At 41.0% G+C, this 23,966-nt stretch overlaps 1 protein-coding gene across 5 annotated transcripts in view; it reads left to right on the top strand.

Moving 5' to 3' along the window:
- Positions 1 to 23,966, top strand: part of NHSL1 (NHS like 1) — a 274,952-nt gene that overhangs the window by 135,105 nt on the left and 115,881 nt on the right. The window contains exon 1 of one of the 5 annotated variants that reach the window (XM_008953047.4): positions 17,226 to 17,690. The exons of the other annotated variants lie outside the window; for them this stretch is intronic. Within the exon in view, the coding sequence (XP_008951295.1) occupies positions 17,675 to 17,690 (16 nt within the window). The 5' untranslated portion in view covers positions 17,226 to 17,674. Of the gene's footprint in view, positions 1 to 17,225; positions 17,691 to 23,966 lie in introns of those variants that run through there. 5 annotated transcript variants of the gene reach the window in all.

Below are 23,966 nucleotides of genomic sequence, written 5' to 3'. Positions count from 1 at the left end.
TGAGTTCATTCATTTAATAAACATAGTCTGGATATCATAAGTGACCAATAAAAACAATAGTTGGTTTGGTAAGGAAGGGTCAGATCATTAGAGAGAACTGAAAACTGGGCAGAGAAACAGATGTGGGGAAGCAGGGAACTGAGTATAATTCTTCAGACGGAGAAATGACATTGAAAGCACCTAGGGCGTTTTGGCATCAAGGACTTAATAACTTTTGGTTTAAGGGCAAATACTCTGCTTTGAGAATATTTGAGTATGCGCTTTGTACTTCTCCTAGACTTGAAGCCCTTTGAAGTCTAGCCTGTGTCTTTCAAGTGCTTTGTACTTTGCAGATAGTAAGTAAATATCTATTGTGAATACTCGGTCGAAGCTGTATTGGAGGGAACCTGCTCTGGTTATGGCGTGCAGAAGAGATTGGAGCATTAGGGGTTAGAACCAGGTCATCTAGGGGCTGTCGTAACCGAGAAAAGACAAAGTTCTCGTTGAAGGGATTATATAGGCACATGAGGAAAAGTAGTAATGAAACCACAGATTTTCATGTTAGGCTATCTTTTTTTGTGTGTGTGAGACAGAGTCTTACTCTGTGCCCCAGACTGGAGTAGACTGGTGTGATCTCGGCTCACTGCAATCTCCACCTCCAGGGTTCAAATGATTCTCGTGCCTCAACCTCCCCAGTAGCTGGGATTACAGGTGTGTGCCACCACGCCTGGCTAGTTTTTGTTGTTGTTGTTGTTGTTGTTGTATTTGTAGTAGAGATGGCGTTTCACCATGTTGGCCAGGCTGGTCTCGAACTCCTGACCTCAGGTGATCCACCCGCCTCAGCCTCCCAAAGTGCTGGGATTACAGGCATGAGTGATCACACCTGGCTATGTTAGGGTATCTTTATTAAGAGAAGCCACAGATTTTCATAATTACTTGTTCCCTTAGCAACGGCATCTGTGATTTTTTCCAATGTATAGTTATACTTTTTCTAGCGTTGTGAACTATGGGTAGTCTTTACCTTATATTTCTAATCTCCCTAATTAAAGATTATATTTATGGCAATCACTGTCTTAATAAATGTGATTGGAAAATTTATGTATAATCAACATACACACTGTTCATATACACAAATATGTGTGGTGTGAGGCTGGGGATGCCTGAAGCTGGTTGCAGTGGTCTAGCTGTGGTCTGCCCCTCTTCAGCCTGTACCACACCTCTTCTCTGTTCCATTGAATTCAGCATCTCTGAGCATTCTCTATCAGTTCATCGCTGACATTTGATGACTGACTAGTAGATATCATAGACATTAAACCAACATTTATTTACTTAGTTTTTGCTAAAATTCGTTACTGTGCTGGCTGCATCTTGCTTTGGATATTTAGGCTGTAAGAGAAATGGTGAATGCTTGCCTAGGCAAGCAGTTGTCTGAGACCATCTTCCCCCAGTGGTTGTAGGGGGAGGATTTGTTGGCCAAGTCTCCCAGCCAGTGCTTCCCTTACCAATACCATGATTTGCTGGGCTAATTTCTAGTGTTTGGGTGCATGCTTGGGCGTGCGCCTCATGTGGCGGGCACATCGTGGGTTCTTGTGTTTGGAGAGCCCCTAGTGCTGCATACACTTGATATAAAGCAACCTTCTGAGTAACTCACACTGAGGAGAGACCCTTTCCCAAAGTCAATGTGAAAATGGCTTGAATTGTGAAGTTACTGGGAGCAACCTGGCCTACAAGGCGTTTCCTAGAGTGGGAGCTCATTAGGGTTAGTGGAATGAAGAGGGACTCTACTTTCCCATTTTCATGCCCTCTTATTTTTGAAAAAGACTGTATTGGGAATGGTAGTGAATGGAAGAAGGTGGCAGTAACCTGGAGGGAAGAGGAGGGAATAAACTATAAGGAAAGAAGAGATCATCACTCCCATACTGATCCGGTTCCACGCCCCCCCACCCGCCACCGCTTAGCTAAGACTTTTTGGATTCCCATCCCCTAAGTAATTGTGGTTTGTGGGAGCTTGGTCAAATTTCTGAATATGCTGCTTGCATCGCTAATTGTACACTTGTAGTATTGTAGGTTTGTTTTTATGTTTTAAGACATAGCTTAGTAAGTTTTTGTGCATTATTGAAAAAGGTATAGAACAAGAATAAAGGCTGATCTATTCACTGGTTAAAATAATTTTAGTGGTACAAGTAAATTGTCAGGCTTGGGCTTAATATATGTTTGGCTTTCTCGAAGGAAAACTCACAAGTATTAATAAAAGCCACAAGCAGTTGAGATTTCTTTAAACAGTATCACTTGAGTTTTGTCTTTTCCATAAACTTGACTAGAGAACATGAGAATAAGTATATTTTATTGTCGATACAGTTCCCTTGCCTCTATTCCCTAAGCTTCTCTTTAACTTTGTAACTAGAAACGCCTCAGCTAAAGCAGAAACTGGGTATCTGGTGTTTCTGGATTGCCTTCTGAGATAAACCAGCATTCCTTCCTGAATACGGGTGGGTATTGCTTTAGTCTTGATTGGTTGGGGATTCTTTTACAAAGCAGACACAAGGCAATTTGTGAATTTACCTTGTGAGTGGTTGTGGCTGGTGCTTAGTTTGGTTGCTGTGATCATCTTGCCTGGTAGTTATTTATTTACATAAGTTTTTCACCAGTAGAAAGTACATAGAATGCTCTGACTTCCTGGAAAAAGAACTTTGATTTCTACCGTAAAGTCATTTCATTGCTGAGTTCTTCAACACACTCTATTCCCATTATAAAAAGATGTTTTAAATATTTTTTCCTTGCTAGCTTCCCAAGTCCAACTCTTTGTTCTTACGTGTGCATGCCTGAGTGTTGTTCTGTCATAAGGATCTTAGCTCTGTTCCATTTGCAAGCCACTTTTGAGCCACCGTGTCTCATTTGTGTGCTATTGATGCTTTATGAAGCTGGCGAGGTTGGGGTTTCTGTCTTTCGACATTCCTTTGGATCAGCAGACCTTGGTTACATCGCCACTCTGGAGAATGTGTTGGTTTATTCAGTTGATCTGTGTTCTTATGTCACTGTAACCAGGGGAAGGTTATGCCGCTGACTTTGGAAATCTCAAAGGTTATGTTCCAACTCCAACTAATAATAAAGGTTTGAACAAAAATCCAATTAGTAAATTCTTCTCTAGTTTCTGAGAAAGTTGAGCTAGTTTTCTCTAGAATCCATGCTTGTTTCAAATGGGGGAAATAATCTCCTACAGGAACTATGGTGTGAATGTTTTGGGATTTTCAGGGCCTGAAAAGTTTAATTATAGTTTATTTTTTAAGTCAGAGAGTTTAAAAAGTTTTGTTTGTGTCCAAAGTAATAAATACACTTTACATTGGTTCCCATGCCACACATGGCATATATGCATGGCATGCGTACATGGAATAGCTTTGTGGAATGATTTACCTTTACTGCATGTCTACATATGATACTCTGTTTTCTCTGTTTATTCTATTCTATGTTATCAAACAGAAAATGTCAGTCCTGACTTACTACTTGATTTTATGACCCTCAAAAATGGTGCTTTCAGTAGACTTCACTTTTTTCAGTTGGGTGTTATTATGCATGTGTATCACATAGCTTTTTTTTCTCAATATTTAGAAGTTACAAGCTATGATGGAATTTCTGTAGATAGTCCACTGTTGTCTTGGTGTTGGAGAAAGGCCTGGTATACCAGGAGTACTTTGAGAAACAGTGTAGAGTAGTGGTGCCTCTCAGAAAACCATCTGGTCCAAAACCCAGCTTGTGACTCTGAGCCACCTACGCATTCATCCACCATAGGAAGTCCTTTTCTGAGTTCCCCTCTGCACCCCTAGTCCAGGACCCCGTTGGTGTATAAGCCTTGAAAGTTGGCAGCAGGACCGAGTGATTGCCAACGGGAGCCTTGCTGCCTGCTGCAGGGCAGTGTGGAAGAGCCTGCTAATGCACTCAGGCTGATTCCCTGCACCTGCTCACTGGCCCTAGGGAAAGCCCATGAATAGCAATGTCTGGCCAGTTTCTGCCCTGATCCTGTAGATTTCTCTGTCATTATGCTTACCAGCCTACTGTCCATCCCCCATAGGGGAAAATTAGTTGTGAAGTTTAGTCCAAAACTTTAACTTCCAATTTTTGGATCCTAGCCTGTATGTAGCAGAGATCCTATGTCGGAACTGGAAAACAAAAGCAATGTTTTGGTGGTTTTCTTTTTCTTTTTTTTTTCTTTTTAAAGAGATAGAGTCTCCCTCTGTCGTCCAGGCTGGAGTGCAGTGGTGCACTCATAGGTTATTGTAACCTGAACTCCAGGGCTTAAGGAATTCTCCTGCCTCAGCCTCCCAAGTAGCTGGGACTACAGGGGCCTGCCACCATGCCTGGCTAATTTATTTTATTTTGTTTTTTTGTAGAGAAGGGGTCTTGCTATGTTGCCCAGGCTGGTCTTCACTCTTAGCCTCAAGTGATTTTCCCACTTCAGCCTCCCAAAGTGCTGGGAATATAGGCGTGAGCCACTGCCTGGCTGTAGTGTTTTCTTTGAAACAGTTACTGTAAAAAACTGGTAATTGGGGCCAGGCACTGTAGCTCGCGCCTGTAATCCCAGCACTTTGGGAAGCCGAGGCAGGTGGATCACGAGGTCAGGAGATGAAGACCGTCCTGAACATGGTGAAACCCTGTCTCTACTAAACATACAAAAATTAGCTGGGCATGGTGGTGTGCTCCTGTAGTCCCAGCTACTCAGGAGGCTGAGGGAGGAGAATTGCTTGAGCCCAGGAGGCGGAGGCTACAGTGAGCTGAGATTGTGCCACTGCACTCCAGCCTGGGCGACAGAGTGAGACTCTGTCTCAGGGGGAAAAAAAAAAAAAAAGGGTGGGCACAGTGGCTTACCCCTGTAATCCCAGCACTTTGGGAGGCTGACACGGGTGGATCACGAGGTCAGGAGATTGAAACCATCCTGGCTAACACAGTGAAACCTCATCTCTACTAAAAATACAAAAAATTAGCCGGGCGTGGTGGTGGGTGCCTGTAGTCCCAGCTACTCGGGAGGCTGAGGCAGGAGAATCGCTTGAATCCAGGAGGCGGAGGTTGCAGTCAGCCGAGATCGCACCACTGCACTCCAGCCTGGGCAACAGAACAAGACTCCATCTCAAAAAAAAAAAGCCCCCCAAAAAACCCTGGTAATTGGTTAGAGATACTTTTCTAAATTGTGATCATATGGACTAGATATTAACTTGTATAAAATACTAGAGAAGTATGCCTTTTACTTATTTGTAGTTCCATATAACAGAAGCTTGCCTCGTTCATCTTTCAGAATTCTAAAACAATTGAAAATATTTTTTAATGAACATCTTTCTAAAGTATAGTCTACACCCAGAGCCTGTTTACTGGTCATGGTTTGTGCAGTAGTCATGCATGGTCTTTTTTCATCATGAGGATAGTTCTGTGGGAGTGGCAGGACAGGTGGCATTGCCCCTTTTTGTTGTGAGCAAGCAGTTCCTGCAATATTAAGACTTGCCTGAAGCCATAGAGATAATTGGTATAGACTGGATTTGAATCCACTTCTCGTGACTTAGTCCCACACTCTTCATGACACTTCAACAACTCTGCTCAATCAAAGAGTACAATTTAACCTCGTTTTAATGCCCTGGTGTCACTGTGACTAGTCATTGGACCTTGTAATAATCTGGTGATGCCCTGGTGGCCGCTGAATATTGTAGAGATCTTTGCTTTGGCATGAAATGGATCTCTGCAGTGTTCTTTAACTTCCAGTGACTGTTTTGTATTTCACTTTTGCTGGAAGCCTTTCTCTTTCGACAGTGTACTTGCACCTGTCTCTGGTAGTCCCCACCACTCTTTGGCTTGGTGTTGCTCCTGTGTTACCTTGTGTGGGGGGGGTCTGGGTAACCCAGTGTATTGCAACAGTATTGACTGGAAGATGCATGAGATCCCGAGCCACAATCCTGTGGGCAGTGCTGTCTGGTTGGAGGCCATTTTGATTTCTTCTTTGCCATATTTTGAGTGGTTGAATTTGTCAGAAAAATGATCCGTTGATAAGTGGATGTTACTCTAATATGTAACTATGTTTTTTACATGTTTATCTTCTGTTGGCTTTTCGTTTTGGTACGGTGGAATAAAATACATGTTTGTGTTAACATCATGGACCGGTGACTGTATTTGGCCATCCCAGTGTTTTCTGTAAACATTACATTTTAATCACTCCTGTAAAAATCACTCCGAGTTTTTAAGGAGGATTATCATCTACTGCTTTGTTTCACTTACTAAGCAAGTATGCTTTTAAACCTTGATTTCACCATTAACCACTTTCTCCAATTACTTGTTGATTGTCACTCTCTTTTCTCCGTCTGATATTTAGACACCGAGTTTATTTACTCATTTTTCATTTGGTTGAAATTGCATCCCCCAGATTTCTATTTCATGTTCTTGTTTGTATCCTCTATATTTAAAAAGTCAAGAAATAGTGAAGATAAGACGTATTTCAATTATTTAAAACCACTTCTACTCTACTAAACGTTTTTGGCCAAATACTTTAAACGATATTTGAGCCTCATTAATGCGAATGGGAATGATATAAAATGTGGCTGAAAAAGCTGATCTGACCCTCTGGTTTTCCATGAATTTGTTAATGAACCACTAATATCCCAGTGCAGAGAATTCACATGACTTTTTACTAGTTTGTGTTGAAATGCTATAATCCCCATTTTGCATCCTAGATCCACAGTGTTTGCTCAATGAGTATTTTGATTTGCACGTAGGAGACCTACAAAAATGTTTAAATACAACCTGAATTAATTGAAAATAGAGATTACAGAAAATTCTGTGACTCAAGAAATGGGGCTCAGAGAAAAGAAAAATAGTTATTTTTCTACAATGACAATGACAATAACAATGACAGAAGCATTGTTATTCCTTCTGTCATTCTCTAAACATTGAAGAATTGACAGAAGAGTCTCACTCCTGATAGGAAAAGCTTTTGGTACTTTACATAGTTACTCTCTATTTTGGTTGTAAAATATAAGAGATGGTGATAGTTTTAAAGATGTCTTTCTTTTCTAATGAAATGAAAACTCAAAGAATTCTGACTTTTGTGTTTACCTAATGAGAGAAATCAACTTCAGTAATTATTTAGAGAGAGCTCTTATTGAAGCAATGACCACACATTTTCTTCTCTCGGTGCCATTTGAAGCATTTTAGTAAATATATGTACACAGTCTTTAAATTGGACATGTGAAGGGATCCAAGTAGAGTTAGCTTAACAACAAGGCTAACTAACGTGTCAGGGCTGGAAGGAACCTCCGAGATACCCTGTCTGATCCCTTGTTTGGCAGCTAAGAAGGGAGGATGCAGAAAAGTGAGTTAGCTTGCTCAAGGCCTGTATCCAACAGGGCCCAGTGAGGCTATGTCCTTACATTCCTTTGTCCCCTCTTAAGGTATTGAGAGTGTGTTCCTTTCTATTAGTCTCTTTAATTTTGACATTCCTGACTGCCCTGTGAGGGTCAAGTGACAAATTCCTTTTCTGACCTTACAGAGCAGGTTTTGGAAGCGTCTGAGTCACTCTGTATCACACAGAAAGTTTTCTAAGCAGATGTGCAGAAGATAAGCAACTTACCATAGCAAAGACAAAAGAGGAAGAACGCCAGTCCTGAAAACAGGCTTTCTCATGTCACTTTTATTCCACACAAGAACAGAATTCATTCAGTTTTCAAAGAATGAAAGAGGAAAAAGAAAACAAAAACAAAAAACCAACCCAAGGGCACCAGGCTGCAGCCTTTCTTTGTTAGGAACTGAAGTCCCTAGAGACAGTTGAGTAACTTAATAGAGCTGTCAGAAGCACACCTGCCTCGAAAGCAATAGATGCATTTTAAAACTTTAAACTTAGCATTCTATTTTTGACTTGGAACTTTTTCCCTCTTGAGTGGCTGTAGACTTATTATAGTTAATAGCTGAGTTTACAAAGAGGCATTAAATAAAAATAGAACACAAAGGAAATCCCAGCCATTACCATGAACAGAATGGTAAGTTACCTCTACTAGAACTTTACTGACTTTAAGCTAGAGAGAAAGAGAAAGAGAAAGAGAGAGGTAAAACAAAAATCCAAAAGGAAAAGGCTCAGATCATGTTCGGCATGATCAAGAGGAGGGTCAGAAGAGCTGTTTTTGTGGGCCGCACCGTGCTCTGTGGATCTTGTAACTCTGTGATTATCATGCACCGTGGCAAGACTCCACCCCTGAAGATGGTCTGCCGATTTGAAGAATCATTTTCTTGCTTATTTTTAAACTCTTAAAGACAGGGAAAAAGACTGAAGGAGCCTAAATGCTGTGGTTTCCTCAAACCATTATTGTTGTACATCCTATGGGTCCTGAAGTAACTCACTATTCCTGAAGTTTCAAACTGCCTCACGACTCAGAAGCCTTGGCAGTTGAAAGGGAAATTATTAGCTTCTTCCTTGAAATGTTGTCACTAAGGTTAAAGGGGGACAAAAGTTGGTGAATGTGGTGAATTTCAGAAGTAAACTACCTTTTTATAGAAATTCCATAGTTGTTTGCAGAGCTTTGAGTTTTTCAAATACTTAGTTGGTTTCAAAACACAATATTTTAAACAAGTAGGCCTTAAAGAAATTAAATATTAGAATAACGTATTCAATTATCTATGCAGAAGTTACCAGAAGCCTGGACATTTACCTTGGCGTACCTTGCTGTTAATATCTTAGTATGTCTTCTGGAATTTTATCTTTTTGTTTGATGATTAAAAGTAATTATAGTCCAGTTACTCTCTCTGGTTATGTTTTATTAACACATATATTGTGGCAGAACTGTGGTCCGCCTGGTTGATTGGTACATGAACTTGAATAATTCTTGATTTTGTGGGTGGAGAAGTTGCACCTGTTTCTGTAGTTGAAGGTTGGTTATGGTTTTTACTTCCTCAGATTACTCAGATGCTTAGGAGAAAATGACACAAATGACTTTTTTTGGTGGGTGGAGGGTCCCGTTGATCTGTATATGTTGCAAGTCAGTTTATCAGGGAGCACGTTGAAGAAATACACAACGTGAAAGAACCTACTGTTGTATCTTTCCTATGAGGTTATTCTTATGTGCTTTAACCTAAACCCTCTGAATTATAATACACATATGTTAGGCATAGTGGCAATGGCAAAGAGAAAACAATTTAGACTCCAGTGGTTTTGTTTTTCTCTCCTATAATACAGTTCCTTATAAGTTTACTAAGAAAGGGAATTTGGGGACATTATTATGACATCTTTTGGTATCCTCCCTCCATCTGGACATACTGGTGTTAATTCTTTTGTAAGAAATATTTCCAGAAAATATTTTTCTTCCTTTTTCACTTCCATCATCCTTCAAATATTTAATTCAGGCAGAATGAGAGTAGGAAAAACTGCCTTCTGAGTTTGTTGTGGTGAAGTTGCCTGGAGAGAGAATGGTATCTGTGTTTGTGTGTTTGTAAATGAGACTCTTTCAGATTATTAATCCTTTAAGGAAATGATAGTTTATAAAGATTTCACCATAAAGTTTAACTATGAATGATCACTGACTTTTCATTTAATAATGAGTTTTAATACCGTCATGTGTAGGGAAAATACATCTATTTAATTGTAAGGAAAATATGACTTTTCATAGGAATCTATGCTGGTGGTTATGTGTCTTATCTAGGTTTTATATACTTTCCACTAATGATTTGCTTTTGGATGAAATAGCAAAGTAATAATAATTCTGCTTTACATATCTGTGCAACAAACATGGATCACCTATCATGTTCCAGCACCCTGAAAAGTACCGGAAGTTAAGTGTGAATGAGCAAGTTGCTGCTTTAAGGAGCACTCACGTTGGGTGGGCAGAATTGTAATACCATGCCAGCCACGTGAATGAAGTGCCATGGGACATGGTGCAAGCTTGAGATTGATCCTGCTACTGGAGAGGAGCATGGTTAGATGAGGCTTTAGAGAAGTAAAAAGCAGAGTATGGGGGTAAGGGCTGCATTCCAGACAAAGGAGGCAATAGCCTGATTCAAGACAATAGAGTTACAAGACCCTATGGAATATGACGCAGAGCTTACCAAGGGGGTCACTTAATGGGATACATCCAGAATAGTTTGGAAAAAAATACTGAGTACAAGTCCAGACAGGCCTTTATTAGCTACATGAGGAGTTTAGGATTTATCCTTATCTTGTGTTTTTTACATAAGTAGAAACATGATTTTTTTTTTCCTCTGGAGGGAAAGGATGGTGCAATTGGAGTTCTTTTGGAAAGATGTAATAGGTGTGAAGGTGGATTAAAAGGTCAGATTTCGAAAGAAAAAATATCAGCTACAAAGGTACCAAGGAGTACTCTGTCTCAAAGAAACATCTCAGCCATAGGCACTATGCTTTGAAGCGACATCAGGGCTGGATAAATGGCACAAGGTTCCATAATAAAATCTCCTTTCTGCACTGCTGCTCATGAGGTGTCACTGTGCTTCTGAGGAAATGAGTGGAGTTACAGACTGGAGTTCAGTGGACAGCAGTGGAAGTCAAGGCAGCTTGCCACAGCTAAGGGCAACCGAAAGAGGCTGGAAGGTTATCTAAGCCAAGAGCCCAGGTCAACTTGGAAACTCATCTTTACCTTCCCTGGGAAGATGAAACCAGAAGGACCTAAAGGTTCTTACAAAAAAAGAGAAAAATCTAACACTTTGAGTGTTAGGAGAGCTAGCTAGGGTGCCATGAGTGAAGTCACAAATTTCATGAAAAGGAGCCAAATGAGGGCCACTTTCTTGACTGATGTCAAGAGACCTAGGCTTGGCTATGAAGAAAAAAAAAGTTGAAATAACCTCAAGAACTGGCTCAGGAGGGTGTATATAGATATCTATGTATCTCCTGGGGGATGGAGCCTCACTTAGTGCCCCAGGCTGGAGTGCAGTGGCATGATCTCAGCTCACTGCAACCTCCGCCTCCCGGGTTCAAGCAATTCCCCTGCCTCAGCCTCTTGAGTAGCTGAGACTTAGAGGCGTGCACCACTATGCCCAGCTAATTTTTGTATTTTGAGTAGAGACGAGGTTTCACCATGTTGGCCAGGATGGTCTTGATCTCCTGACCTCGTGATCCGCCCGCCTCGGCCTCCCAAAGTGCTGGGATTACAGGCATGAGCCACCATGCCCAGCCCCAGGAGGGTATATTTTTAAATGGCAAATTAGAGCAGAGCTCCCATGATTCAGGGAGGAAATACAGTGATGTGAATGTGTCTACCCAAGGCCAGAGGCCATTGAAGAGCCTCCATGAAGCATTTGTGTAGTTGCCTTACTGCTCCATGGTTAGTTTGAGTCCGGTACAAAATACCCCAGGATTCAGCTATTTCCTAAAAGAAAATGCAAAGAGGATGAAGGTTGCCCTTGGGACTCAGTAGGTCAGGCCTGGCTCTGGAGTGGAGAAAACTCAAACAGGATACAGGCTCGGATGATGCTGGTAAGAGGCAGTGTCCAGAGCAAACAACCTGCGTTCCATATTCCCCTGCCTACAGAGCTGGACGGACTGAAGGCACTAAAATGGAGACTGGTTTTAAATCAGTTTCCCTGGTGAGCCAGGGAGACAGTGAAATTAGCCAGTTTAAAGTTATAATGCTATAATTTTTTTCTTCTTTCTGTTGTGCCTGAGGTAGTAATAAATATATAGAAAAACCCAGATTAGATCTCTTGTCTGAGAGATTCAGAATACTGGTGAAACTAGAAGTATTGTAGAATAGTAGGGGAGTGGAGAATGATTAAAACGTGGGTAAAATGTGTTAGTCATGGTCATAGGTGCCACCAGAGTGGATTCTTCTCTAGGGAATTGGCTTAACCTGGTCATTGTCATCTTAAAAGTGTCAGAGGGTTTCAGCATCTCCAATCTCTTGCATCCAGGGGGAAATGGAAAGCACTGTGATGGGAAATATGTCTTCAGTCTCCTCCGACTTCACAAGCTTCTCATGCTTTAAAAGCATGTCTAGAGATACGGCTGTGAAAATAAGCATTGCCTGTCTGTATACAGTAGCCCCACCTTATCCTTGGGGGATACGTTCCAAGATCACCCAGTGGATGCCTGAAACCACACATAGTACCAAACCCTATATATACTATATTTTTCTTATACATCCATACCTATGATAGTTTATGAATTAGGCACAGTAAGAGATTAACAACATAACTATAACAAAATAGAACAATTATAACAGTATGCTGTAATAAAATTAATATAAATGTGGTCTCTTTCCCTCTGTCTTGATATCTCTCTCTGTTTTAATATTTTTGGACCTCAGTTGACCAGGGGTAACTGAAAGTACCGAAAGCAAAACCTCGGATAAGAGAGGACTACTGTACTGTACTTTGCAGTTGAGGTGAAACAGACCTGTGAATGGGTATGGAGAAGGATTTTTCCATCTTTATCTGGGCTTTTTGGCAAGAGTAAGAGGATACATAGGGAGGAGATATGGTTTGCCTGTTTTGCTTGTATAATTTTGTTTTGTGTTTTGCCAGGAATGAAGTCAAATTTTGAGCTGATCTAGACGCACTAATTCTGTGTATTATGCAAACTAATTTCTAATTTATTCTCATCCCCACTATTTTATGGAAATCAAAATTAAACTGGTAGCACACAAGTGAAATCATACTGGAGTGGTTTTGAAGACATAATTATCTAAATATTTTTGGCTGCATGTGTGGATACCACTCCCTCTTGTAGAGATAATAATGTTAAACTTTAACATGATGCTGGATGTTGTAATCTTACAAGGGAGAGAAGTGGTTGCCGCCCTAAGGTCATGGTTGGCAAAGGCCAGACCTTTGTGCTGTCCAGAGGACTACAAATCCTGTGAGTGTGCATCATCTTGGACCTACTCCCTTTCACAAAAGCTTCCTAGGTATTTATTTTTCAATCTCAGTAGCAATGATCAATGGTGTCAATCATAATTTCAATGGATAGTTCTTATTTTTTCCTAGTTTGAACAGTGTGCCTTTTCATGTTTTATACTCAAACATACAGTTGTAAACACAAGGGCTTTTTAAAATTATTTTATTATTATTTTTTTGGAGATAGAGTCTCACTCTGTTGCCCAGGCTGGAATACAGTGGCACGATCCCAGCTCACTGCAACCTCTGCCTCCCAGGTTCAAGCGATTCTCCTGCCTCAGCTTCTGGAGTAGCTGGGATTACAGGTGTATGACACCACACCTGGCTAATTTTATATTTTTCGTAGAGATGGGGTTTCGCCATGTTGGCCAGGCTGGTCTTAAACTCCTTACCTCAGGTGATCAGCCTGCCTTGTCCTACTAAAGTGCTGGGATTATAGGCATGAGCCACTGTGCCCGGCCCACAAGGGATTTTTTTTTAATATGATAACTTTATATTTGACATTAAGAAAAACCCCTTTTGTTGTCATTGCTCGAGGTTAATGCTGTGAAGTTTTCAGATAGTGATACCTATAATTTCAGCAATTTAATAGAGGTTGGTATTTGTGCTGTTTAGAAGTGCTATAACATTTTGCTGCAGTAAGTACAAGGGTATGGAAAAAATAGGTTTTAAGCCTATGTAAACATAAATTGAAGACGATTTAAAAGAAAAACAAATCATGCCCATCTCACATAATTATTACCTTGCTAAATGTATAAGTTCCCTAGAGTCACTGTAACAAATTACCCCAAGCGTGGTGGCTTAAAATAACCAATTCTCTCCCTGTTTAGGAAACCTGAGTTCTAAAATCAAGGTGGTAGCAGAGTCCTGCTCCCACCAGAGGCAGTATGGGAGAATCCTGTCCTGCCTCTTCCAGCTTCTGCTGGTGCCAAGTGTTCCTTATCTGTGACAGCATCCCTCCAGTCTGTGCCTCCATCTTTTATGACCTTCACTGTGTCTCTGTATCCTTTTCTCTCTCTCTCTTTTTTTGAGACAGAGGTTCGCTCTTGTTGCCCAGGCTGGAGTTCAATGGCGCAATCTTGGCTCACTGCAACCTCTGCCTCCCAGGTTCAAGCGATTCTCCTGCCTCAGCCTCCCATGTAGCTGGGATTACAGGCATGCGCCACCATGCCTGGCTAATTTTGTGTTTTTAGTAGAGACAGGGTTTCTCCATGTTGGTTAGGCTGGTCTCGAACTCCTGACCTCAGGTGATCCACCAGCCTCGGCCTCCTAAAGCGCTGGGATTACAGGCATGAGCCACCATGCCCGGCTCCATTTTCTCTCTTATTAGGACACTGTGAGTGGATTTAGGGCCCACCTTAATGCAGTATCATCTCATCTTGATTCTTACCTTCCTTAACTTATGAAGACATTATTTCCAAATAAGTTCACACTCTGAGGGTGGACATGAATTTGGGGTGGACACTATTCAACCCACTACATTAAATTATATATGCTTTAACTTTAGGAGAGTAGCTTAATTAGATGGCAGTTGGCAAGAACTACATTGATCATTATTAATTTTGTGTATTCTTCTGTTATGTGACTTACCACACTGAATTATATTTATTCCACTCATCTCTTGCACTAAACCACAAGAAGGCAAAGATTCTTTTCCTGTGACCTGACATAATGTACCTAATAGTATGTGTGTGTATTCATACCAAAAATAAAAAATTACTGAGTTAAGATGGAACCTTAGAGTTAATTTAGTCCCCTTGTTCTATTCAGTCCTCACATTTACAGGCCATGAACTGCTGTGAGACTAACTATTAGGGCATCCAATCTTTTGGCTTCCCTGGGGCCACATTGGAAGGAGAAGGATTGTCTTGGGCCACACATAAAATACACGAAGCGTAATGATAGCTGATGAACTTAAAAATTGCAAAACAATCTCATAATGTTTCAGAAAGTTTACGAATTTGTGTTGGGTCACATTCAAAGCTGTCCTGGGCTGCATGTGTGCCACAGGTTGGACAGACTTGAACTAGATAGTGGTATAGATATGACTGGAATGAGATTCTCTTTACTTTTCAATCCACTGTACTTTCCAGCATATAAAGTCATCTCTATTTAAAAAGGCTTAAACTGCCAGGTGCAGTGGCTCACGCCTGTAATCCCAGCATTTTGGGAGGCTGAGGTGGGTGGATCACGAGGTCAGGAGTTCAAGACCAGCCTGGCCAAGATGGTGAAACCCTGTCTCTACTACAAATACAAAAAAAAATTAGCCGGGCATGGTGGCGGGCACCTGTAGTCCCAGCTACTTGGGAGGCTGAGGCAGAGAATTGCTTGAACTCAGGAGGTGGGGGTTGCAGTGAGCCGAGATCGTGCCACTGCACTCCAGCCAGAGTGAGACTCCGTCTCAAAAAAAAAAAAAAGGCTTAAACTGTGAGTATTCAGAGTGCTGTTAAATACGCCTAATCACCTGAGACCCTGTGTATTAGCCTGTGTTCAAAAGTCTTAAGTCTCTAAGGTAGGAGTTCCTTTCTCTCTCTGTACAATTTGAAAAGTTAAACGTAACCCATGAAAATATTTTCAGGAATACCTCTGTAATTCGTAAATTACATGGGAGAGACTACTCAGAACAGGAGAGGACAGAGAATAACTCAGATCAGCCATGGAGAGAGTCCCGTGGTGAGATGGAAGAGGCTAATCAGCTGGTCTGGTTTTGATCTTGTTTGTTAGGTGAATCAATCACCTCATGGTTTACACAAATGAAATGAGCTATGAGGTTCCCTCCCATTCTGTTCTAAGAGTTAATATCAGGCCGGGGATGGTGGCTCACGCCTGTAATCCCAGCACTTTGGGAGGCCGAGGCGGGTGGATCACAAGGTCAGGAGATCGAGACCATCCTGGCTAAAACAGTGAAACCCTGTCTCTGCTAAAAATACAAAAAAATTAGCCGGGCCTGGCGGCGGGCGCCTGTAGTCCCAGCTACTCGGAAGGCTGAGGCAGGAGAATGGCGAGAACCTGGGAGACGGAGCTTGCAGTGAGCTGAGATCACGCCACTGCCCTCCAGCCTGGGCAACAGAGTGAGACCCTCTCAGGGGAAAAAAAAAAAAAAAAGAAGAAGCGTTAATATCACTGTTCATCATTCCCCATGCAGTTTTTTTTTTAATCCTAACTAGCTTCTGGCTAGAGACCTCTTATATATTCTTGTGATCATAGAAACTAGTACAGTGACTTCCTTATGGTAGACAACATATTTATTACCCAGGTGCTATTGGTGATTCATGGTGACAGGGAGCAGAAACCCAGCTGGGATATGCTGCACCGTATATTGAAAACCAAAAGAACATAGAGCATCCTTACTGTGTGGCAGTGAGCACCCCAGGACACAGACAGATAGATAGATTGGTTCTGTGAGTCAGTTTCCTGCATCCTGTGGAGTCAAAAGGAAGACCTGCAAACAGCAACGGGTCCTGTGAACAATGGCCACTTCCTGAGCCAGGAGACTCTCACGTCTCTGTGGGGAAGGACCACGGGGCCACTTAGGGTTCAGATGGTACTTTTCAAGCAGGGTGCTCCTGAGGCAGTATTTGTGAACTGTTTCTCGTCAGGTCTGTCATAAGATTCCTTCTGCCACTTTCCACCTGTGTTTGAGATTCCACAGTCAAGTAATCTTGAACTTGCCAGAGTGAATTTAGCTTTCCAGTGGAGGGGAAGAAATGTACTGATCTGATCACAGCCACAGTACAGTTAGAAATTCTCATACTCTAATGCTGCCTTTGTTTCCTCATTTGAAAAAATGACATTGCCATAGAAGTGTAACATGCTTCACATTTTTATCCTAATACTCAAGTGGTTTTCTTGTTTTTTGTTTGTTTGTTTTTTGTTTTGAGACAAGGTCTCACTCTGTTGCCTGGGCTGGAGTGCAGTGGTGTGATCATGGCCCAATGCAGTCTCGACCTCTTGGTCTCAAGCAGTCCTCCCACCTCAGCCTCCCAAGTAGCTGGGACCACAGGTGCATGCCACCATGCCCAGCTAGTTTTTTTTTTTTTTTTTGTAGAGATGGGGTCTCACTGTGTTGCCGAGGCTGGTCTCAAACTCCTGGGCTCAAGTGATATTTCCCACCTTGGTCTCCCAAAGTTCTGGGATTATAGGTGTGAGCCACCATGCCCGCCCCATTTTTAAATAGCACTATGTAGTAGTAATGATAGCACTTACTTTGTGCTTATGATTTGTCTGGGACTGAAAGAGCATTTCACATATATTCACTCATTTACGTAGACTCAGACAACGGAGTGCAAAGTTTCCTATTATAATGTGCAGTGTTAATTATGTACCAGTATATGGTGTGTTCTATATTAGAAAAAAAAGGGGAGCATGTGAACAGAAAAGGAATAATGAAGTCAGTGAATAGCAAGTTATAATTAATAGCAAAAGGTTAAACTGAATTGAGTGATTTCTTTTTTGTGTTGTTGATCACGTGAAGAGCTGCATCCGCTGTGGTGGAAAATGCTGAGAGAGAAGCACAAACAAATGGGCTCGCCCTTGGGCTGATCTGCACTGGACTATATGAACGGTTACTGCTAACCCCTGGCTCCTTTCCCCTTTCAAGATGATTGCAGGCTGATTCCATGGTGTGAAATAACCCAGGAGAGATAGGGAGGTGTCAGCAGCACAGCCCAGCAGGCTGGGGATTGGGCAGTGGCTTCCTGGAGTAACAGGCGCTGGCTGGCCGCCCCGCTCTCTGGCAGTGAGCGCTGAGGAGGTGGGCTGGGAGACAGCTGTGCCTAGCACTGCAGGCTTCATCAGACCACAGAGCACAGCCCCTCCATGGAACTGCTGCAGAATGTTCTGTCTGAAAGGTGAGGGGACTTCGTGTCCATTTGGGTGGCAAAGTTCTACTTGGGGAAGATTGTCATTTAGCATCAGAGTCTAAATCACAGAGCTGGTTCCAGTAAAAATCAAAGTTTGAAGGAGTTTTGTAAGTATGAAAGTGAAAAAGTCATTGTTCTTTTTTGTTGCAAACAGGAAGAAAGACCTCCTGCTGGGGAGATGGAATTCTCTTCTAGACAGAAAGGATATTTCTGTGTTTGAATGTGTTTTGTGTGTGTTTTGTTATAGACAAAAGTAGCTAAAAGTTTAAAAGAAGGTTTTTAAAATCAACTTAATAAATATAGGAATAGTTTACAGCAGTAGTATGAGTCTATTAGAGAAATTTTCATGTAAGGAGTTATTCATGTAAGGGTTAGAAGGAGTAGAAAGGGTAAAGGATTCTATTGCTTTAAGCTTTACTCTGTGAACTTAGGAGTGAAATTAATTTGACTATAGAACATACTTCTAGGCTGGGCGTGGTGGCGGGTGCCTGTAATCCCAGCTACTTGGGAGGCTGAGTCAGAAGAATTGCTTGAACCCAGGAGTTGGATGTTGCAGTGAGCCGAGATCGCGCCACTGCACTCCAGCCTGGGCAACAAGAGTGAAACTCGGTCTCAAAAAAAAAAAAAAAAAGAAAAGAAAGAACATACTTCTTGTTCTGGCCACATATGGATTATAATACTTCCTAAGTACTATAAGATGGTGATTATATGAGTATATGTCGTCATTCCCTGATTAGTCAAGGAGTATTTTCTCTCTTTAGGCATTTATTTTTTCCGTCAACTCTATTTTTCTTCCAACTCTTGTTATAATGTAATTAATGTAGGCATGTGAGAGTGTGTTTGTCTATGTGATTGTTGAAATGGTCGGGGGTAAAGGGGGAGATGAATTTCCTTGGAACTGTTCTGTTCATATCTTTCAGTGTATGTCATTCTGTTGATGGGAAATTCTTGACATCTTTTCAAGTTTTGGAAATAAAGTGGTCCTGGCTTATTTGCTTTGTGGATTGCTCCTATGTCCTCAAATCTGTTCATGAGGTATAGACGTGGATTTTGTAGACCCAGCCTCTGCAATTTTAACCTTATTTTGACATCTTAAAACCTACCAGTCTTTAATATTGAACTTGGTGTTTGGGATATTCCTTTGTATAGTAGGTGCAAATTTGGTGAAATTGAGGGGGTAAGAACAAAAAGGAACATCACATTTTTCTGTCCTCAAGCATTCAATTAATTCTTACTACAGAGAGTATCTAGTTGCAGTGGATTTCCAAGGAGTCATGGGCTGACATGAATTTAAGTATTTCTGAAAAATAATTTTAGATGAAAGGCACTATGAGCTCTCATGACACTGTTTCTTCAAAAAATTGTTCTACAAAATGTTTAGGTATGAAGAGTCAGTGGTATTATTGGATGAAGTTACATGCTACCTAGTGTAATTTCCACAGTGCAGTTGAAGTCATTACAATCCAATGATAGCTTAAGGTTTACAATTTTTAATTGAATATGGTTGTGGAATTGTTACTGGGTAGGACATCTGCAGCTTCAACATATTTTTCTCCACCTATTCCCATAATAGCCATTTCATTTTATTAAAGAATCTCTCATTTTCTTGGACTCTTAGTTTCTGTGGTAACTCAGAAAATTTTAAAAACTCAAACGTATGGCATGTGATGACAACTAAGTGCTTTTACGCTGAAGTGTGTGTTCTAATCAGGAATCCACAATCGCACCCTTTTAAAGCCTACTCTCTGATCTCCCGGCAGCTAGGACAAACAGTTGACATTCTACTTTCTTCCTGTGACTTATAGCTTGTTGATTTACAATAATGATTTTTAAGTTGTCCTTTGCCCTACATATGAAGCAAGCCCATGATAAAATAAGGGTGAGTGAGATTAAGCAGAAGAATAGTAAGAGCTACTTGTTGATGCTTTGTGTTCTTACTTTGGAAAAGTGGCTTTCATTCATTGGTCTGTGGCTAGCCAAGGTCCTAGGGGCTATTGCATATGTGGTTGTGATTAGCATTGATTTTAAAGGAAACATGATTGCTCTTCCTTTGGTTTAAATCATGTTCCTGTGTGTTTCTTGTAATTGCTGAAAGAAAATATTTAAATCAGATCGCTTCCCACATTGATGCAGGATTTCCTTTTCTCTACTTAGACTGTTTCTTTTCTGAAGCCAGGTCTGCTCAGCTTTTTGTCAATTTGGCCTTCCTTGAAGAAGGATGCCATCTTCCTCATTATTGTCACTATCGTAACTTATATAGTTGCAATCACTCTTTGCTATTGAAATATCTCAGATACATCAGCTTCTCCCAACTGCATTTTGTATGTGCAACATTTGAGCACTTAGTCTTTGTGAAGATGTTCTGCGAAGTTCAGCTAAGGTCTCTGTGGCTAACAAAGGCATGGTACGTTCCTTCACTGTGTAGCAAGTGATCCATTATGGTCTGGGAAGTGAATTATGGCTAATCAAATAATATGATTAATAGCAAATAATATGATTAATAGCAAACTACCATGTGTACCATTCACAGATTATTCTAAGACGTGGAATAGGCCAGGTGCCATGTCTCAAGCCTATAATCCCAATGCTTTAGAAGGCCATGGAGAGAGGACCACTTGAGGCCCTGAGTTCGGGACCAGCCTGGCTAACATAGGGAGACCTTGTCTCCACAAAAAATTAAAAAGTTAGCCAGATGTGGTGATATGGAACTGTAGTCCCAGCTACTTGGGAGGCTGAGGCAGGAGGATTGCTTGAGGCTAGGAGTTCGAGGCTGCAGTGAGTCATGATTGTGCCCCTGCACTCTAGCCTGGCCAATAGAGTGAGACCCTGTCTCGAAAAAAATTTTTAAAGAATAAATAAAAATTAGAATAAAATGTTTTTACTACTAAAGCTACGTGGAACATAATTACACTTCTCTGAAATAGTTCTGAATGTAAATTTCTTAATTATGGTACATCAGCTTTAACTTTATAAATACTAATTATCTTTGCAGTGCTTCTCTAACTTCGGTGAAGACTTTTTAAAAGAAATTTCCAAACCATTACAGACTGATGTTTTGTAAAACACAAAATCATGTGCTTGTGTGATATCACCACATTGTCAAACAGCTATAAAAGTTCTTAAACATTTAATCTCATTTCCTGTACTAATCTAATTGTGGACTGGTAGTGAAGTATTGTCCTACTGGCACTGGTTAGTAGACAAATCTGCATTAGTTTCCCAGAGCTGTCATAACAAATTACTGCTTAGTGAGTGGCTTATCCAGAAATGTATTCTCTCACAGTTCTAGAGGCTAGAAGTCTGAAATCAAGGAGTTGGCAGGGCCGCGCTCCCTCTGAAGGCTCCAGGAAAGACTCTTCCTTGCCTCTTCCACTTCCTGATGGCTCCAGGCATTTCTTGGCTTTTGGTAGCATCACTTGAGTTTCTGCCCCTCTTCCTACCGCCTTCTTTCCTGTGTGTTTCTCTGTGTCTCTGTGTCAGATGTTTTTCTTAAAAGGACACCACTCATTGGACTTAGGGTGCACCCTTAATCCAGTATATCACTTCACCTTAACTAATTACATCTGCAAAGACCGTATTTCCAAATAAGGTCATATTCCAGGGTTGTGAGCGGACATGATTTTGGGAGGACGCTATTCAACCCAATTCAGTGGACCGCATGTAAAATCACATAGCCTGAGGGCAGCTGCATGGGAAGTGTGTTTAATGGAAAACTGTAAGAATGATATCCAACATAGCTGCTTTGAGGATGCCTTTGAAACTATGGCAATGCAAATTTAAGATGAGTTTGTATGTGTAGGTAGAAGAGTTGAAAATGTACATACCCATTATGATCAGTCATGCAAAGGAAAATGTTGCCTTTTTATTTCCTTTAATCGATTCGGCTTCTTTCATGAACTTTTATCCCGCTGAGAAGGGGAAAAACAAAAAACAAAATTGAACTTAGTTCACTGCAGTCAACTCAGTGTGAGCCAAAAATTTAAACAGTTGCATTAGATAGCTCAGTCTGTTGGATGACTCAGTCTTTCAACATTCTCCTGCTTATCCTCCTTCTCTTCAAAGGGGACTCTGTTGCTAAGTCCCCCTTATTAGTGTAACAGAAGTAAACCATGCTAAAATATGTACTTTTGAAATCATTGGTGTGATTATTACACAATGTTGAAAATTTTAAAGCAGACTCTCTGCTGTTGAGTTTTAAAAACAAGGTAATATTTTTTAAATGATGTTGCTTTTATTCTTATTTTTTTTGAGACAGAGTCTCGCTCTGTTGCCCAGGCTGGAGTGCAGTAGTGCGATCTTGGCTCACTGCAACCTCCGCCTCCCGGGTTCAAGTGATTCTCTTGCCTGAGCCTCCGGAGTAGCTGGGACTACAGGCATACACCACCTTGCCCGGCTAATTTTTGTATTTTTATTAGAGATGAGGTTTCACCATGTTGGCCAGGCTGATCTCGACCTCCTGACCTCAAGTAATTCGCTGCCTCAGCCTCCCAAAGTGTTGGGATCACAGGAGCCACCACGCCTGGCCTGATGTTGCTTTTAATATGGACAGGATGCATACATATATCCTTCTGTGCCCCAGGAATAATTTCACTATATTTTATAAGCATCACAGACCTGAAGTTCCTGAATTTACTAATGGATTTTACCTGGTTTTGCATTCTCTCTAGGGACTTTTAACCTGGTTTGTGTTAGACTAGGTTCTTTCCCTTCCTCAGCCTTTATGTGTCTTCCAAGAGGTAGAAATCTAGTTTCATGGAGCAGAAAAGTGGTGAATTCTGTGGAATTGGGTGTGTCCCAGCTGCCTGCATGCCCCGAACGATAGGGTCCTATACTCTTCTGCTTCACAAGTTACTGATTTAGGAAGGCCTTTAAGTTGTCTAATAATAGCAAAGAGTTATGTTGGAGATTACAGCTATGAACAATCTCAGGCATGTGCCTCTGCTCCCACAAGGGCAGTTCATATTAGAAACTAACTCTATCCTTCGTCATCGTGCACCCTGGAACAGATCACAGGCCTCTTTCCAGTTGTCTTTTGTATGTTGTGTATGTAAAAGAATTCCTTAGATTCTTTTCTTGGCAGCATTTGGAAAATAATGTTAGGAATCAGAAACAGATTTGTTATTTCTATGCTGAAACAAGTGCATTTTTCAAGTGAGCTAGTAAGCAACCATTTGCTCTGGAAGGTCCCTAGCCCCTTCTTAAATCTGGTAATAAGCTATCAGATAATCAGTGAGCAAAGTTTATGCTAGTTGATTCTGAGCACCATTTTGAAAGACTTTTAAAAATCAAAATGCAAAGCAACCCTGGGAATATTGCATCTGTGTGACTCTGGACATTTTACTATCATACATTTAGATGTCTAGTTTTATATAAATTATCAGTGGCTTTTAGAACCATTGTTCTGCAATTCTTCCTGGTTCTTTCCTCCTCCTTTCATTTAAAATTGCATATAATTGTTAGTGGGTAATCTACAGCTACCAAAGGGAATTCCCATTTGCTCAATCTGCAATTTGAAGTAGCACTTTTAATAAACACAGTGGTAATAACATGCATTTTTCAAACTGGTGGGGAAAGCCCTTGGAATTTAATAAATGAAACAAAGCTGGCTAGCCCTTTATTTCTTTTGTCTTTCCCTTGAAAACGTTATCATGCTTTTTAGTTCTCTTTTTTTCCTTCCATGAGTAGTCAAAATCTGTTTCTTAAATCTGTTGCAGTAGAAGCCAGATTACCATGCTAAATAGGTTGTGTAATACTATAAATTGAGATGCTACCCTATGGACTGAAAGAGCAGTTAACAGAGTTTTGCTGCCTAAAACGAGGAGAACTTGGGGTCTGCTTGTTTCTGGAGCATGCTCTGTGCAAGGATTCATGCTCTGGGTAATTTTGTGGAACTGAATCAAATGACTTGAATTACTGAAAGCATTAGCTAAGATTTCAGTTAAACTCTTCATTTTAATATCTCCTGTTCCATTTCTACCTATTCTGGTTTCTTTATTTGCTGATTTTCATGTTTGTCTTTTTTAGGCCCCCTACCTCACCTTAGCTGTCCTCCTCTGTGATGGCTCACTGGGGGAGCAGTATTACACCTAAGCCATATTGAACTCCTTCTAGTTACAAGGATGTGATCAGTAGTCTACACACGCGTTAGTAAAGGTGATAGTTAATAGGCAAGGCAGATGGACCCATGTGATAAAGGCAGGACATCATGTCACCACCATTAACCAGGTACAAATGTATGCAGGGGTATGTATTTTTCTGTGTTAA

Source organism: Pan paniscus, chromosome 5 (assembly GCF_029289425.2).
Source record: "Pan paniscus chromosome 5, NHGRI_mPanPan1-v2.0_pri, whole genome shotgun sequence".
Classification (NCBI taxonomy): domain Eukaryota; kingdom Metazoa; phylum Chordata; class Mammalia; order Primates; family Hominidae; genus Pan; species Pan paniscus.
This window is presented reverse-complemented; position numbering and strand designations above follow the sequence as displayed.